The 18,841-nt window shown below is 46.8% G+C and overlaps 1 protein-coding gene across 1 annotated transcript; it reads left to right on the forward strand.

Moving 5' to 3' along the window:
* Nucleotides 1-2,864: 2,864 nt before the first annotated feature.
* Nucleotides 2,865-18,183, forward strand: ash2l (ash2 like, histone lysine methyltransferase complex subunit). The gene is made up of 17 exons (XM_056290756.1): nucleotides 2,865-2,949; nucleotides 5,847-5,913; nucleotides 6,062-6,207; nucleotides 6,798-6,886; nucleotides 9,229-9,323; nucleotides 11,725-11,820; nucleotides 12,241-12,336; nucleotides 12,412-12,487; nucleotides 12,652-12,669; nucleotides 16,114-16,213; nucleotides 16,362-16,579; nucleotides 16,776-16,943; nucleotides 17,038-17,231; nucleotides 17,324-17,416; nucleotides 17,508-17,606; nucleotides 17,783-17,842; nucleotides 17,956-18,183. Exons 1-17 carry the CDS (start codon nucleotides 2,891-2,893, stop codon nucleotides 18,061-18,063), a joined length of 1,782 nt encoding a protein of 593 aa, XP_056146731.1. The 5' UTR covers nucleotides 2,865-2,890; the 3' UTR covers nucleotides 18,064-18,183.
* Nucleotides 18,184-18,841: the final 658 nt, after the last annotated feature.

Raw genomic sequence — 18,841 nt, forward strand, 5'->3', positions numbered from 1 at the left:
ATAAGTAGACACGTTGGCTGACGGGTCTGACCCTTCATTCGAGCGGTTAACGAGATACGGGTTCGCGCACCGGCCGCGGCAGTTCCTGTGGTTGCCACCCTCCGCCCCCTCGAAATTGCTACACTATACTCTAAAATCTCGTCTATCATCTCGTGTTTGTTAAATTCACTGACCCGCCATGCAGTACAGGTTGTGGAACACTCCATTTAAAGACGACTAATTGTAGGTTAGGGCCAAAAGATGAGTTTTAGATTTGAATTTAAAGCACTCAACATACTCTTGATTGTCTGAATATGAAACCGATCGTTCAAAGACGGTTGAATCAGTTCATCTGGACACAACGTTTACTGAGAGAAACGTTTCATCATCATCTAAGCGACCTCTTTAGTCTCAACTGACTGCAGATACCCCCACCCTTATAAACAATACAGTGGCATAGCGACCAAAACCAACTATCAGTTTCATATGCAGATATGGGTGTGACCATTAACTAAAGATACAATGACCACGTGTACTGTTCACAGGGGATTTGGGAATGTTTGCAATCACAGCATTGTAAGATGGTGACAGATGTGCTCTTAGGAGTACATCTAAGAGTACTCGAAGAGTGAAACTCTAGTTCATGGTCAAACCTATTTGCATATTGTAGCAAATTCAGGGGGGCAGCCTGGGTACCGCCACAGCCGGGACGCGAACCCTACCTCCCACACCGCAAGCGACAACGTTAACCAGTCGACTAAAGGGTCCGACCCGCGGTTAGCAATGTGTCCCGCGGCGCGGCGCGGGAGATACGGGTTCGCGTCCCGGCGGCGGCAGTTCCTGTGGTTGCCCCCCCCGAATTCGCTACATTGGTGTCAGAAGTGGGATGGTGAGACCGTGAGGTCATTGGAAGCGCGTGCGCCCAGAAGCGTGAGGGAGTTGATATGCTGAAGTGTAACGTGCATGGATAAGTAGACACGTTGGTCGTGGACTAACGGGTCGGAGCCTTTAGTCGACTGGTTAACGTTGTCGACTTATCCATGCACGTTACAGTATGAAGCTGATGGTTGGTTTCGGTCGTTATGCCACTGTGTTGTTTATAAGGGTGGGGTACCTGCAGTTAGTTGAGACTGCAGAGGTCACTTAGATAAGTGATGAAACGTTTCTCTCTCAATAAACGCTGTGTCCAGATGAGCTGATTCAACTTTCTGTAGACAAATATGATTTCACTCAGATTGAATTGATTTATTGAAATCCAAACAAAGTGATCACATTTACAATAGTTTATTCTTTTCTCCCCACTACTTTATCAAGCCCCCATGGGGAAATTCTTTCTCTGCATTAAACCCATCCTAGCTGTGTAGCTAGGAGCAGTGGGCAGCCGCTGTGCAGCACCTGGGGACCAACTCCAGTTCATCTTGCCTCGGTCAGGGGCACAGGCAGACAACACAAACATTTCTTCAATTCAACTCAATTCAATTCAGTGATGCTTTATTGGCATGACTGCATTAATTTCAATGTTGCCAAAGCAGGTGACAGCGAAACAGGTCAACAGAGTACCAAATAAAATAAAATAAAACAAATGGGAAAAGGAATAGGTAGAACTGGCAGAAACAGAACAGCACTTGAACAGCAACTGGCAGTAATTGGAACAGTAGCTGGAAAAGTAATTGACAGTGTTTTAGTCACTCGCTGACCCTTAGACTATGGCATTCTGACACATATTGTGCCCTTTGACCCTCTCCTAAAATAAGTAATCATTGTTCTTTCTCATCCAGGAGTAGGACATTTGGGATCTGGTTTTCAAATTTCTCCTTGTATTTTTCTGTTATGCTTTGGAATTTCTCACAATTTAGCAGGAAGTGCATCTCTTTCTCGACCTCACCTGCTGTACAGTGACCACAAATTATTTGCTCTTTTGGTAGCCAAGATTTTTTGTGTGTCTGCCCTTTTCAATGGCTAGACTGTGGTCAGTGAGCCTGTACTTGGTAAAGATGTGTCTCTGCTGATTGTCTCTGACAGTGGACAGACAGTCAGCCAGTTTGTATTCTCTTTTTAGGGCCTGATAACATTCTGATTTGTGTTGTAATTTGGTTTCTATGTCCCAATGTTCCACATATGAGTTGTAGCATTGTGTGATGATGTGGTTTACACTAATCTGTGGTTGGTTAGCAGTGCTGGTCTGAAACTCATCTGTGTCAGTGGTTACGGGGTTAGTTAGTTTCAGAACCAGCTGACTGGGGGGGGGCTCTTTCTTAGCTCTTGGGTTTGTAAAGCTTTAAATTGCAGTGTGTTGTGGAGACTTGATTTAAGGTGCATCCAGAATTTAAGTGATCTTTTTGGATATTTACTATCAATGGGAAATGGCCTAATTCTGCCCTGCATGCATTTGTTGGTATTTTTCTTTGTACATTTGGCAATTTATTCTGTCCACCATTGTGGTCTAATTTATGCTGCTATACAATGATTTTTTTTTAATAACGAAAAAAAAATGTGTTGGCTCAAAAGTTCAGAGGCTAAATAGGACTACTATGTGAAAGCGTACGTCCGTCCCAAGACCGCCGCTGCCCAGCGCGTTAGACTGCACAGTCCGCAGTCTGCCAGGAGATGGCGATCGTGTGCAACGTATAAATCTAAACTGAGCCTACCGACCCAGTTTTTCGATCCAATTGGCTCTGCGCGGTTCAAGGCTTCAGAAAAGCCTTGTTTTTTGCCGTCGCTGGTTACAAGGCCGCGACTAATCTCGTCGCGGGTTGCGTCGTTTCGAGGCTTAAAACGCTTAAAACACAACGGTTTTCTGAAACGTCTGCGTCGAGAAGGAGCGGCGGCGGCGGCGGGGGGGGCGGGGGTACTTCCGGAACCCGCGCCGTTTCCTGTTTATCGAAGACGCGCGGTACTTCTCGTTTCAAACATGGCGTCGGAGGGAGAGACGGCCGCTGCTGCCGTGGCTCAGCCGGAGGCTGGAGATGGGTAGGTCCCCCCGTACCGAACCCGCGGCTCGTTGCCGTAGCTTCGTCGTTAATTTACCCGATAGCCTTCGTAAATAAAACCCAGGCGGAAGATTTGCTCGCTGTCTGTGGAAGCAGGCTCGCCGCAGCATTTCGCCGAAGCCAGCGGGACGAGGAGAGGGAGGGAGGGAGGGAGGGAGGGGGCTTTAGGCTCCACGCCTTTTGTTGGCTCAAGACGTCGTGGACCGCAGTAATCAGTATTTAGGAAACAAAGCAGCGATGCGAAACCCGTTACAAAGCTTTAAAAACAGCTGGGCACATCAGCAGTTCTGTAACCCAGCTGGAAGGAATAAGCCGACCCGTAGTCCAGGTCGCACATCGCGTCGAAAACGCCCCCTGGGTGCTAACGTGCAGACTAGCCGTGCGTGTCCTGCAGTAGGGTGGTGAACTGGGTAATGAGACCTTGGTGTCCTGCAGTAGGGTGGTGAACTGGGTAATGAGACGTTGGTGTCCTGCAGTAGGGTGGTGAACTGGGTAATGAGACGTTGGTGTCCTGCAGTAGGGTGGTGAACTGGGTAATGAGACGTTGGTGTCCTGCAGTAGGGTGGTGAACTGGGTGTGAGACGTTGGTGTCCTGCAGTAGGGTGGTGAACTGGGTAATGAGACGTTGGTGTCCCGCAGTAGGGTGGTGAACTGGGTAATGAGACGTTGGTGTCCTGCAGTAGGGTGGTGAACTGGGTGATGAGACGTTGGTGTCCTGCAGTAGGGTGGTGAACTGGGTGATGAGACGTTGGTGTCCTGCAGTAGGGTGGTGAACTGGGTAATGAGACCTTGGTGTCCTGCAGTAGGGTGGTGAACTGGGTAATGAGACCTTGGTGTCCTGCAGTAGGGTGGTGAACTGGGTAATGAGACCTTGGTGTCCTGCAGTAGGGTGGTGAACTGGGTAATGAGACCTTGGTGTCCTGCAGTAGGGTGGTGAACTGGGTAATGAGACGTTGGTGTCCTGCAGTAGGGTGGTGAACTGGGTAATGAGACCTTGGTGTCCTGCAGTAGGGTGGTGAACTGGGTAATGAGACGTTGGTGTCCTGCAGTAGGGTGGTGAACTGGGTAATGAGACGTTGGTGTCCTGCAGTAGGGTGGTGAACTGGGTAATGAGACCTTGGTGTCCTGCAGTAGGGTGGTGAACTGGGTAATGAGACCTTGGTGTCCTGCAGTAGGGTGGTGAACTGGGTAATGAGACGTTGGTGTCCTGCAGTAGGGTGGTGAACTGGGTAATGAGACGTTGGTGTCCTGCAGCAGGGTGGTGAACTGGGTAATGAGACGTTGGTGTCCTGCAGTAGGGTGGTGAACTGGGTAATGAGACCTTGGTGTCCTGCAGTAGGGTGGTGAACTGGGTAATGAGACCTTGGTGTCCTGCAGTAGGGTGGTGAACTGGGTAATGAGACGTTGGTGTCCTGCAGTAGGGTGGTGAACTGGGTAATGAGATGTTGGTGTCCTGCAGTAGGGTGGTGAACTGGGTAATGAGACGTTGGTGTCCTGCAGCAGGGTGGTGAACTGGGTAATGAGACCTTGGTGTCCTGCAGTAGGGTGGTGAACTGGGTAATGAGATGTTGGTGTCCTGCAGTAGGGTGGTGAACTGGGTATGAGACGTTGGTGTCCTGCAGTAGGGTGGTGAACTGGGTAATGAGACCTTGGTGTCCTGCAGTAGGGTGGTGAACTGGGTATGAGACCTTGGTGTCCTGCAGTAGGGTGGTGAACTGGGTAATGAGACCTTGGTGTCCTGCAGTAGGGTGGTGAACTGGGTGATGAGACGTTGGTGTCCTGCAGTAGGGTGGTGAACTGGGTAATGAGATGTTGGTGTCCTCCAGTAGGGTGGTGAACTGGGTAATGAGACGTTGGTGTCCTGCGGTAGGGTGGTGAACTGGGTAATGAGACGTTGGTGTCCTGCAGTAGGGTGGTGAACTGGGTAATGAGACGTTGTTGTCCTTCAGTAGGGTGGTGAACTGGGTAATGAGACGTTGGTGTCCTGCAGTAGGGTGGTGAACTGGGTAATGAGACACTCTCCTGGTCTAGAAGACAGAATATTCACTTGTCAGAATTAGCTGCCCTGTTAGCCCGGCATGGCTAATAAACTGACGCCCATTCACGTTATCTGGTCACTATGTGGCGTTGTAACGTGCACGGGTGAGCCGAACTCGCTACAGTGTTACATGTTGTAGTGTGTTTCGTGTACTACATTACCATCGGTAAAGATGCACCCTAGCTGTTAATGGGGTTTTCAGCCGTATAATGGTTAAAATCTGTAATCATTTCGCACTATTTTCTCAGTTTGAAACGTGATGACGTCGGGGCGATTCTGTTGGACGACAACTAGACATGTTACACGTGTTTCTGTGGGACTACACACGAGGCTTGTAAGCATCACTGTTGCTTGTGTGCCGTTAGTTCACCAGCATGTAGTGGTCCGCATCCTTGTTACAGTAAGACCCTTGGAGCAGAGCTGACGAAGGCAGTCTGCTTCGTCGCGGTACACTATTGTACAGTTTATACAGATCTGACAGAAGCATCGCCGGAATACGTTTCAATCTGAGTTCCTACTGCAGTTGTTTCCAACACGGTCGTGTTTCCCGCTGCACCAGTGTTCGTCCTACTGGGTCCAACAACAAACAAAAAAAGAACAGCGGTATACCGAGACAGGAAAGTGTCTCCAACCATGGTAAACATACATTAAGCATCATGCAACCTGCCTCCATGGTCCAGATGGATTAAATAACCATTGGTTAATAGAGAAATGTTGCTGATTTAAGTTGTAATGGGCGAAATGGTGTGTCATGCTGGCCTGTGTGGTAGCTTTATCTGGGTAATTGTCTGGTTCTGTTTACCTTCAAGAAACTATTAACATTAATTCTTTATTTTCAGTGAGGTTGCATTTGGGGAACTGCCATCAAACATGGAAACGGAATCTTCCAACAGGAAAGAGGGGATGGTAACATTAACAGATGCTATATTGCGTCTCCGATTTTAAATTTGAATAAGCTTATTGATTGAAAGACAATCTTTCAGTTGCTTTGTAATTATAATCATGTTGCCGTCTTGTCAGTTGCTATTTCAAATGGGAATACAATTTCTTACAGGATACCGGACATGAAGGTTCAGAACCCACTGATGCCCTCACTAGGTTAGGGGATGAAGAGAGCGGAAGACAACTGGGGGAGGTAGAGCTGCAGTGTGCCCTGTGTATGAAGTGGTTCACGGCAAACACATTTGGCATCGACACTGCGTATGTATATGTACTAAGCAACACATTTAGTTTTAGTTTATTTAGTTTAGAGCACATACATACATACATACATACATACATACATACATACACACTCATAAAGATTACGTGTGTGCATGCATGCACACGGGGACACACACCTATAAACATTATGCACATTGTACATATATTGCCATGAGTTATGGAACACACACGTGCAAAGATACACTTATGCAACACGTGTAAAATGATTGTGATGTGATTTTAATATTGTAATTTTTGTATGATCATGTCACTATTTATTTTGTGCTCAATTTAGTTAATGTACTTTTGGTATTGATGATATGTTATGACCATTTTTAAGTTGAAAAGCCTAACCAGGGCCAGGGGTCGCACATTAGCCTTGGCTAGAAATCCTGTATTCAACACATCTGTATCATGTTATTGTTACCAGTTACAATGTTTTTTTGCATTGTCCCTGACAAATATGCTAATAGATAAAAAATAAGATAAATAATTCGCAGTCAGATTGTAAAACTGTAAAAGATGTACTCTGCAGAAAATTTAACAAATCTGTATTACTAGTAATATTCAATATGTATTGTCTACAGGACCTGTCTTCCCTTTATGACCAACTATGTGTTCCACTGCAATGTGTGCCATCACAGCGGCAACACCTACTTCCTCAGGAAACAAGCAAGTAAGTGATTAGATATGGGCTGCACAGTATTGACAGCAATTGATACAGCAACTTTTTCCCTGAATGAATATTGGGAGTTCGATAATTGTAAATGCATACCGCTTTTCAAATATAACTCCTGGATTAGCCTTGGAAAAATGGAGAAAATTTGAAATTGGGCCTGTACACATCTGAATAGAATTATTATTTTCCCAAAATTGATAATGTGCTTTACAATCACTGTTTTTAACATCGGTGATTTTTAGAATAACATTTCTTTTTACTACATTCTCTCAAGTGACAATCCTGGCATTATCCCTTGTTATGGTCTTTCTGAGTTAGTGGTGGCTGAAAAAATGCTGAATGGATCTTGGATCTGACCCACGTTACAACGTTAAGCGTAAACAGCTGATAAACACTACTTTTAAAAAATAAGAGCAAGAGCCCATCCCATGTCCTCTGAGCACAGGTCATTTTTCTTAAAGACTTTGTTGCTCGAAGTGTTATTTGATGCCTTGTCTCTTGCCATGTTAGTATGTGATATGCTCTGTAATATCAAGGTGCCTGTGGGAGACAAACTAGATGTTTGTGTAGATGGACAGGCATGGACAACTGCGACAGTCTTGACTGTTAGGATTATATACACTTATCAAATTGGATTTTGTAATTGGCCTTGGGGTGGACCAATTTCTGGTGCAGTGTGTTTTGGGGTTTGGTGTTTGGAAAATACGCATCTCAACTTTTCCGACTTTCCTGCCATATATGGAATCACCACCAGTTTACACTTAGGCAGCTGTTGTCCTCCTCCTCTCTTCAATAGGCTGGTGCACTGTTTGGGCGTCTTCCTGGCTTTGACAAACGCCCAGTTAGGATAACCACATTTAACCAGGGCCTGTTTAATGTGGGACTTCTCCCCTTCCCCGCCCGCTGTGTCGGTGGGGACGTTGTCAGCTCGGTGGTCCAGCGTCCTGATGACTCCTAGTTTGTGCTCCAATGGATGATGAGAGTCAAACCTTAAGTACTGATCAGTATGTGTTGGTTTACGCTAAACATCAACAATCAAATGTCCTCCATCACCATTTGCAATTTCACCGTGTAAGAAGACTAACCTGTAATGGTCCACATCCTCCGTGGTGAACAGAGTTAATGTGGTCGGTGAAATGTGCTACATCCTGAGATATAATTTTAACCCAGGTGTCGTCCACAAATCTGAACCAATGGCTAGGTGGTGTCCCTGGATAGGACATCAGAGCCTCTTTTCCACTTCCTCCATGTACAAGTTGGCCACTACAGGTGAGACTGGGGAACCCATAGTACACCCATGCTTCTGCCTATAGTGCTGCCCTCTGTATGTGAAGTACGTGGACTGAAGAGACAGCTTCAGGAGCAGACACACTTGATCAGTGTTAGGAGTGGTCCTGTTGCTAAGGGTGGGGTTGTTTTGTAATTTCATGTGGACTACCTCCACTGCTTCGTCAACAGGAACGCACTTGAAGAGAGACTTAACATTTATAAGGGTGGGGACACCTGCAGTCAGCTGAGACTGAAGAGGTTTCTTAGATGAGTGATGAGACGTATCTGTCAATAAATGTTGTGTCCAGATCAACTGATTCCACTTTCTGTGATGGTCTTGAGGTGGTTGAATAAGTTGGTCGTACTGCTTTTAGGTGCAGCAACAACCCAAAGGCAATTTTTTCACATCATCTAGTTTCCCAACAAAATATTTTCACATCATAGTTGATCCATCTCAGTTAAGGCACTATTGTATTGATTGAATTTGGGGAATTGCAGGCCTGATTATGTCTTAAATATGAGTAAATCCATCATTCCTTACACCAGGTCTGGTTGGATAAATAGGAATTGATCATTCACTCTGCTCATTTTGGCCAGTTCATTTACACCAGCAGTGTGCAGGACGGTGTTCTGCTGTGGCGTGGTGTGAGTAGAAGGGTTGTGATTGGCCACAGCAGACATCCAGCTAGAAAAGGGACCTTATTAGGAGTTCTTGGTCAGAAAAAAATTAGTGGATTTTTTTTAGATGGAAATTAATTTAAGACACTGACAACTAATTGTTAATTTGTTGTAGAGAAAAACAATATTGCGTGGCCTGTCCAGGGTGTCTCCCCACCTGCCACCCAATGGCTGCTGGGATAGGCCCCAGCATCCCCGCTACCCTAAGACCAGGATAAGCGGTTTGGATAATGGATGGATGGATGATTATAAATTATTTATTTATTTGGTCCACCTTTAAATATACAGATTTAACTGGTCCTTTGTGGTATTGATAATTTAGAATAATTGTACTTTTGTTTGTTTTCCTTTGTGATAATGTCTTGTAAAAACTGCTGTGTCTTGTGTTTCAGACCTGAAGGAGATGTGCCTCACAGCCCTCGCAAACTTAACCTGGCGGTCTAGGACCCAAGAGGAACACCCCAAGACCATGTTTTCCAAAGACAAGGTAGTTCTACTCAACATGGTGATGAAGGCTTGATTAAACCTGTGGATTCAGCTTGTGGACAGCGTTACAGTTGACATACTGGCAGGCTGCACTTGAGGTAGTAAAATGATTGAAGAAGAGAGTGAGGAGAGAGAAATGATTTTAACAACACAGGTCTGGCACTGGATGTGGTTGAGCCAAAAACGCTCACAAAGGTCAGTTCAGTGGTAACAGGCAAAATCACGAGCCTGGGAGCCAGGCGGGTGTGTGAGCTCGTGTTTTACGTTTGCTCTGGCATATATGTCTGGCCACCCTTCCCGTTCAGACAGATTTCCAGCCGACCTGGCCTGGGTTGATAATATGGGGTGGGTTTGATACGATGACATACAGCCTTGTTTTTTCCCACCCGCATTTTAGGAACGCTGCCTCTGACTGGCTATTACTCGTTGCCTCTGTTAGTGAAGGATGGGTTAAGATGGGGTGGGGGATAAGGTTAGCCAATCAGAGGCAGTGTAGGTGCAGGTCTTCCCAGAATGTGGGTGGGGAAAAGAATAACGCTGACGTACAGAGGAGCGCCGTTGGCTGCCGCTGAGGTGGAACGGTCTGTTGAATCCGCTATCGCTACAGTATCACATGAATTGGACGGTATAGTTTCTCTAAAAGAACAACAAAGAACTGCACTAAAAGCTTAAAACTTAACTTAAAGCGGCACAGTGGTTAGCGCGGTCGCCTCACAGCAGGAAGGTCCTGGGTTCGAGTCCCGGAGTAGTCCGACCTTGGGTGTCGTCCTGGGCCGTCCTCTGTGTGGAGTTGGGATGTTCTCCCCGTGTCTGCGTGGGTTTCCTCCGGATACTCCGGTTTCCTCCCACAGTCCAAGACATGTAGGTCAGGTGACTCGGCCGTGCTGAGTTGTCCCTAGGTGTGTGTGTGTGTGTGGGCCCTGTGGTGGCCTGGTGGCCTGTCCAGGGTGTCTCCCCGCCTGCCGCCCAGTGACTGCTGGGATAGGCTCCAGCATTCCGCGACCCTGAGTAAGGATAAGTGGTTTGGATAATGAATGCACTTGAAGCATTTGCTGACAAGAAACATGTTTGCTGTACTTGTGACATGATTTGGTAAAAGTTCAAGCGCTATGTCACATGTTTTGTTACTCTGATTGGTTGTACATCCATCCAGTTGCATCCAGAGGTATTCTGGTCTGTGCCCGCTGATAACACCCCTTGGGAATTGAAAATGAACTGAGAGGAGCCAGGCTAATTAGCATTTGTGAATTCGTCTCAATCTGCGATGCTGGAAAGTCAGCACGCCCTGGTCCCCTCTTTTGCCTGCCGCCCGGCCTGCATTTCACCCGACCCCAATGCTTATCCACATGTGAGGTGGGTCCACGGGGTGGTGGCTCCATGTTGTTTTTTCGAGCCGGGCCTGACCGGGCCCCATGGGCCAAGGCTCAGCCACCAGATGCCTGCTGGCGAGCGCCCTTCCCAGGTCTGGCTCCAGGATAGGGCCCCGGTTTCTCTTTTCCGGGCGAGGTGCTGTAACTCTGCTGGTGTGATTTCATTGGGTTTCTTGGGAGGTTAGCCGGAAGGCAAAACTCTCAGTTTACCAGTCAATCTTCGTTCCAACCCTCACCTATGGTCATGAGCTTTGGGTAGTGACCAAAGGTGTGAGATGGCAGATACAAGCGGCTGAAATGAGTTTCCTCCGTAGGGTGTCTGAGCTCAGCCTTAGAGATAGGGTGAGGAGCTCAGACATCCGGAGGGAGCTCGGAGTACAGCCGCTGCTCCTTCGTGTCGAAAGGAGCCAGTTGAGGTGGTTCGGGCATCTGATCAGGATGCCTCCTGGGCGCCTTCCTTTGGAGGTTTAATGGGCACATCCAACTGGGAGGAGACCCCGGGGTAGACCCAGAACTCGCTGGAGGGACCACATGTCCAATCTGGCCTGGGAACGCCTTCGGACCCCCCAGGAGGAGCTTGAGGGCGTTGCTGTGCCCTACTTAGCTAGCTGCCACCGCGACCCGACCCCGGAGAAGCGGCTGATGATGAGATGAGAGGAGATGAGATGAGATGAATGAATTCATCTCATTGCCAGGCTACGGAATCACAGAAGTTAACCTAAAACACGGCATGTTTCGGGTTTGTGTAAAGCAGCCGCTGTCTGAGACTAAGGGGCATCATGTCTTCTCTGACGTGTCAGATGCAACACAGTACACACACACACACGCTCAGTTCAGCAAAGTTAATGTTGTGTCCCATTTTATCCCTAAAGACATCTTCATAACAGGTGTTTGTGGTTGGTACTACTTTGGGGTTATTCCTGTAATAGGAAGTATTTAAGATGTGTAGGCCAGTTAGTACAATGTAAGTCATTTGTACGGTGTTTTTTCAGTACTGAAAGACTGATGATCTGTTTTGTGTTCTTCTTGTAGGATATCATCCCATTTATTGATAAGTACTGGGAGTGCATGACCACCCGTCAGAGACCGGGGAAACTGACTTGGCCCAATAACATAGTGAAGACAATGGTAAAGTAACCTGCACAGAACTATTAGAAAACTCCCTTTCACGGTACCTGCAGGTTCTGAGAAGGTTTTAAAATCACTTCATGTTATCTCAACCCAAATCCTTAAAGATCTGAGGAGAGTTTTATAAACTTTCCAAGATTTGAATTCAGTTTTATTGAAGTGATGTGCAGTGTTGTAGTTTATTCATGTATTTATTGGTAGGAACTCATTCAAGTAATCTATGTCGATATTTTGTGTTAGTCTCGAGTTGTTCTCATTTTTGCACCTACTTCACCCGCGAGCCGTGTGCGGGCAGTGAAATATGGTGCAGCGGTAGGGAAGTGAGCAGAGAGTTTGTCTGACAGTCAGAAGACGTGTCGTTGTTAGCAGGTCCAAGGTCGCTGTTCTGTTCTTGACTCTGCACATGTGTGTGTTTTCCAGAGTAAAGAGAGGGATGTTTTTCTAGTGAAGGAACATCCTGACCCTGGCAGCAAAGATCCGGAGGAGGAGTACCCGAAGTTTGGCCTGCTGGACCAGGTACGCGCATGTTATATATGCCGCCCGCCTTGGTGATGTCAGTTGCTGTCCTGCTGACGGTTATATGTCCTGCAGGACCTGGGGAACATTGGACCCTCATACGACACACAGAAACAGACGGCCGCTGCTCCTACAGCTGGAGGACTGAACGGTAAGCATGGAACCCCAACAACATGATGAAGAAATGTGACTCACTGACGTAAAAACACCCAGCAAAAGATAACATTTTCCATGCATTTCAAGTAAAGGCCATCATATCCACCCCAAGATGGTCTAAATTTTAAACTTGATGCCTATGGCGATTCTGTGTTCCAGGTGGATCTACCTTCGCAGGTGAATATACGGCATTGTGGCCTCTGGCCCTAAAACATGTGTTTTGTAAACCCTCTGTATAGAAGTTGGCCCTGAGGTTCAGTTCAATATCAGTTTTATTCTCGCCCAAATGATAATTCAGTGTGGGTCTTGAGCAAAACTGATCTTCAATCGGTATTGTGTGGGCTACTTCAAATCCGATGGAGACCTCCCTGTCTGCTCTCTGCATATGTTTGGTGCCCCCGAAGCTTTTCCCCACTCTGATGAGTCAGCTTGTCCGCCTCGTTTACTGGCTTGCTGCTTATGACTGCTGGACTCCCCGAGATCCTCTTGTCTCAAAGGACGCTGTACTCCAGACATGACAACATGTGTGCGAGTAGAGTGCCATTTTGAGTTGCCCTTGGCTTTCGTCAAACACTCACCAGCCTCATCTCCTTCCTCTCTTGACGCCACTCACTTTTTAGCAGATCCCAGCCTTCCATTCTGAATTCCATGTGATCTGAAACTATTTGGATTGAATTGACCACACAACAATGCTTGTGTTTTTGAAACCGTCCAACCTGAAAAGTGCCGGGGACTTGGCACAGGTGTTTTTAGGATGAAACTGCTCATGTTTTTCATGATATACTCAGATCTCGAAATTTTATGGAAGCTCATTTGGAAAAACAGTTGTGTTGTGATGCCACCCAAACTGATTTTGGCATCCTGGTCCTGTACCTGGCTTGTAGCTGGTCCCGGGGACACGTGCTGTGTTGTTATTAATACACATCTGCTAGAAGTTGAAGTGATTTTTTTCTCTTCCGTGTTAGAGTAATATGCATAGTAGAAACCAACTGATCCTCAGCGTTTGGATCATGAGCATTTATTAATCGCCCTGACGTTGATTTTAGGCACATATTTCACATGTGGGCGGCACGGTGGCGCAGTGGTTAGCATGGTTGCCTCCCAGCAAGAAGGTTCTGGGTTCGAGCCCCGGGGTCGTCCTCTGTGTGGAGTTTGCATGTTCTCCCCGTGTCTGCATGGGTTTCCTCCGGGGCTCCGGTTTCCTCCCACAGTCCAAAGACATGTAGGTCAGGTGAACTGGCCGTACTAAATTGTCCCTAGGTGTGTGTGTGTGTGTGTGTGTGTGTGTGTGTGTGTGTGTGTGTGTGGACCCTGTGATGGCCTGGTGGCCTGTCCAGGGTGTCTCCCCTGCCTGCCGCCCAGTGACTGCTGGGATTGGCTGCAGCATCCCTGCGACCCTGAGAGCAGGACAAGCGGCTCAGATAATGGATGGGTTTCATGTGTTAATATTATTACCTACTTATTAATAATTACATATATCTATATGATATTTAATGAGCAGAATGGGTAATATTACTACTGGGGGAACTCGAGTCTTGGCATACAGTTCCAGGATCTGGATTCTTGGTGTTGAGGGTTAGTTCAGTGTCCGTTGTGTTGCACTGTGACAACGAGAAAGAGGCTGATAGTGTTTGGAAAATGCCACGCAAACTAATTCTGCTTACTTGTGCTTGCTTTCTCCCAGAGTACTCCTTAATACCTCCTCTCACTGTGTGTGTCTGCATGTGTGCAATGGCGGCCTGGCATTGTGCCACAAAGCAAGAACATAAAAAGTAGGCCCTCAGAGACAAATATATTGTTTTATACGTGTCTCTGAATGAAAGGTAGTAGCACATCTGCATCTGTGTATATTTACAACATGTACAGTACCACTAGTTGTAATTGTATCATGTGATGTCGGTACCTTGTCTGCCCCATTTGATGTAAAAACACAATGCCTAACTCCCCTAAACACACGAGCACTGTGACCTGCTCTAAACAGCAGTATGAGCTGCCGTCTACACACGTCTCACAGCTGCAGTGTAGTTCTCACTCTGTCGCTATGCAAATTCACACTGTACCACAAAAAAATGATTTTCTTTGATAACAGCCTTGTGGTCGTCTGTGCAGGAAATGTCAAGCAGACACAAGCCTTGCATCCAAATCCTGGGTCCAACGAAGAGCCCTCTTTTTTTTTTCCAAAGTTGAATGACAGCAAAACAGCCGTCTTTTTTGTAAAACAACAAGGCTTATTGTCATTCGTGCTACACAACTTGTGCTGCTGGTGTTGTTTCTGCTTCTCGTTGGCCAGATGTGTGGTGACGGGTCGCAGTATTTCCAGCACGTGTGAACACGGTTGTGAGACTTGTGGCTCTGCCTGGATCCTTCTGACACCAGTCACTCACAGGAGCCGGATCTGCTCCCTCAGCGACTGAAACAGCTAGTCAGCTACAAGGAAAAGACCGCGTTAGTCGCCTAGTCTGAACCCAACTTTCCCATCCCCGACTTGAATACTCTTGTGGCCATATAGAGAGATTCAAAATTCAACAACTTTATTGTCATTGTGCCGAGCACAATGACATCAAATTCAAAAGAATTCCATTGAAAAAAACTGAATTGGAATTAAGTTCAAGAGAAACATGCATGTTGGGGTTTATACTCCTGTCTCTGTGCCCATGAGCAAGGCAGTGGGAAAAGAACTGGAGTTGGTCCCTGGGTGCAGCATCAAGGCAGCAGCCTACTGCCCATAGCTACACACATCACAGCTACGATGGGTTGATTTGTGACATGGGCATCCAGGTAGCGTAGCGGTCTATCTGTTGCCTACCACCATGGGGATCGCTGGTTTGAATCCCCGTCTTACCTCCGGCTTGTTTGGGCGTCCCTACAGACACAGTTGGCTGTGACTGGGTGGGAAGCCGGATGTGGGTATGTGTCCTGGTCGATGCACTAGCGCCTCCTCTGGTCGATCAGGACGCCTGTTCAGGGGTGAAGGGGGGACTGGGGGGAACAGTGTGATCTTCCCACGCACTACGTCCCCCTGGTGAAACTCCTCACTGTCAGGTGAAAAGAAGCGGCTGGTGACTCCACATGTATGGGAGGAGGCATGTGGTAGTCTGCAGCCCTCCCCGGATCAGCAGAGGGGGTGGAGCAGAGACCGGGACGGTCCGGAAGAGTGGGGTAATTGGCCAAGTACGACTGGGGAGAAAAATGGGGGAGAAAAAAAATTGCAGTAACTGAATTTCCCCAAGGTGATTAATAAAGGTAACTTAATTTTCTTCATTTCTAAATTGCAGTTGTGTCACCCTGAAAACGGTGCATACATAAAGAGATAAGAAATACAATCTCCACAATAGAAAGTACAAAATGTCAGCAGTATACGGTACAAAGTACAACACAGTTAACGATAGAATACTCACGAGGTGCAGAAAAATCATCAGCAAAAACGCAGCGAAGGTGCGGTGGACAGATATGAAGTGGCTTAGACTGACGTGAGTTAATACTGCACATGCCCAGTGGTGGCAGCACACCAGCCTCGCTGGACTGAGGATAGGTGTGAGTTCGTTAGTGCCACGGCCTGTGGAAGAAGCTGTTTTTCAGTCTCTTTGTGCGTGTGCGGATTGATGTGTTTGTTGTTTGAAGGTGCTTTGGCCCCAGGGCCAGGGAAGGGCAGAGGAGCCAAGCGTAAGCAGCAGCAGCAACAGGAAGGCACAGCGGCAGGAGCAGCAAAGAGAACACGCAGGTACTCACTCAAATGGTCAGGCCTTGTGTCCTAAAATATATAACAACCCATTCAGTGTTTCTCTGCAACCTTGAGTTCACTGTGTGTACAGATGAAGATAAAACATCCTCCCTTACTTCTCTGCCCCACCCGTCTTCCATCCCCACAGTGACCCTCTTTTCTCTGCCCAACGCCTGCCTCCCCATGGTTACCCGCTAGAGCACCCCTTCAACAAGGATGGTTACCGTTACATCTTGGCAGAACCAGATCCTCATGCCCCAGACCCTGAGAAACTAGAACTGGACTGCTGGGCTGGCAAACCCATACCTGGGGATCTGTACCGGGCCTGTCTGTATGAGAGGGTGCTGCTTGCCTTACATGACAGAGGTACTCTTTTTTTCTAAATATATTTCCCCAGAGTGTACTGCATGTGTGGTGACTTGGCAGTGGAGCCGTACAGAGATAACGTATTGATTTCTTGGATTTTTGCTGTAATGATGTCATAATGTACTTTATTTTAGTCTTTATTGTGACACACTTCAGCCTGGTTTGGTAAGTCTAAATATGTGCATTCATGTTCCAGCACCACAGTTAAAGATCTCTGATGACCGGCTCACGGTCACAGGGGAGAAGGGCTACTCCATGGTCCGAGCCTCCCATGGTGTACGCAAGGGTTCATGGTACTTCGAGGTCTCTATTGACGAGATGCCTCCGGACACTGCAGCCAGGCTAGGCTGGTCCCAACCACTTGGTCAGTAGTGCCTCAGACATACACTGAACAGACATACGATCTGATTGGTTGCCCATATTTTTTTCATATACGTTTCTTTCCATTCGCGTGTTAGGCAACCTACAGGCTCCCCTGGGTTATGACAAGTTCAGCTACTCGTGGCGCAGTAAGAAAGGCACACGGTTTCACCAGTCTTTTGGAAAGCAGTACTCTTCAGGCTATGGCCAGGGAGATACCCTGGGCTTCTTTATAGAGCTGCCCGATGGGACAGAGACCGCCAAGGCGCTACCTGATACATACAAGGACAAGGTAAGTACGACAGTCTACTGAGAGATATACACTGACTTGACACGTTTTTTCTGATGCCAGTTTTGAGGGTCTGTCTTCTTCTTTTTTTTCAGGCACTAATTAAGTTCAAGAGCTACCTTTACTTTGAGGAGAAGGACTATGTGGACAAAGCAGAGAAAAGCCTCAAGAGTGTCAGCCCCAGCAAGGTTAGCACACTCATGAGAAATATGAGCCATCTGGAAACCGCTTGAGTATGTGTAGTTTGATAAGCAGATGATCTCCTCTCCCCTCTCCCAGATGATCTTCTACAAGAATGGAGTGAGTCACGGCGTGGCTTTTGAAAATCTCTTCGAGGGCATTTACTTCCCCGCTATCTCGCTCTACAAAAGCTGCACGGTCAGCACAACAGCGTTTTGTATAACTGCATCCTTTCTCACATAGCTAAAACAATGAGCAGCAGTCCCCTGTAGTCCACTGAACTGGTCTCAGTTTCTTTATGTGCAATACAAGCAGCTCAAGTGAAGTGCTTTGTTTGTTTGTAGATGACTGAATCTTATGTTGTCTTGTTTCAGGTATCTGTTAATTTTGGGCCACATTTTAAATACCCTCCCAAGGACATTAAGTACCAGCCGGTAAGGTTATCTATAAACTTCCATCCCCCCATTTGTGTTGCACAGGTGCTTGACGTCCATGTTACACTGATGTGCTGTGTAATCAGTCTTGTGTGGTTGTGTTTCGACACTAGATAAGCGACATGGGCTGGGGCGCTGTAATCGAACATACACTGGCTGATATGCTGTACCACGTGGAGACGGATGTAGACGGGAGACGGAGTCCTCCGTGGGAAGGATGAACACAAAGCAGTGCCTTGAACTTATCAGGGACAGCCAGTCATAACGTCAGCCTAGACCACCTCGTTGTACATTTTATGTGTAGTTCATAAAATAAAAATCAAGATTTGAGTCAAAAGTTACTTAAACCTGACCGGTTTTCTTTGAAAATCTCGACATGTTTTTATCGATGGATGTTCGAGCACCATCAGCAGCCACTCCACACTCGTGTAAACGTGTGACAGTTCACAGAGGAGGAAGTATTTTTGTGCACTGCTGTAGTTTAACACTTACCATTGTTTAATCTGTCTTCATAATGTCGTATAAACCCTTAGCTGGATGTCACAGGAAGGTGAATCGGGTCATGAAGACATTTATCTGGGATCTGGGTGTCAGCTACAAATATGTTGAGTCCAGTCTGGCACCAGTTCCATTATGAGTGTTGTACTGGCTGACTGAGACGATATTATATACATGGATGGGGGGGGGGGGTTTGTAGAACCTGATAATGTAATAAATCCCCGATAATGTAATAGAAATCTGCTCTTGAGTCCATTGAAAATGCAATAAAACCTGATAATGTTATAACTTCCTGATAATGTAATAAAGTGCATTTCCCAATAATGTAATAAACGTTTTACCAATAATGTGTTACACTAACGGGACGTTATTACATGATCAGGTTAGCCTTCATTTCCCCGGTCCTGATAATGTAATAATTCCCCAATATTGTAATAATTTAACAGCAGACCACCCATACATGGATTCAAGTGGTGATACTGTTTAAGCAACGCAAGCTCG

This window comes from Lampris incognitus, chromosome 12 (genome assembly GCF_029633865.1).
Source record: "Lampris incognitus isolate fLamInc1 chromosome 12, fLamInc1.hap2, whole genome shotgun sequence".
Lineage (NCBI taxonomy): Eukaryota > Metazoa > Chordata > Actinopteri > Lampriformes > Lampridae > Lampris > Lampris incognitus.

Excerpts from the sequence above, each read along its gene's own strand:
- ash2l (XM_056290756.1), top strand. The coding sequence starts at position 2,891 with ATGGCGTCGGAGGGAGAGACGGCCGCTGCTGCCGTGGCTCAGCCGGAG. Across the intron at positions 2,950-5,846 it reads CAGCCGGAGGCTGGAGATGG|TGAGGTTGCATTTGGGGAAC; the intron begins GTAGGTCCCCCC and ends CTTTATTTTCAG. Across the intron at positions 16,580-16,775 it reads GCTTGCCTTACATGACAGAG|CACCACAGTTAAAGATCTCT; the intron begins GTACTCTTTTTT and ends TTCATGTTCCAG.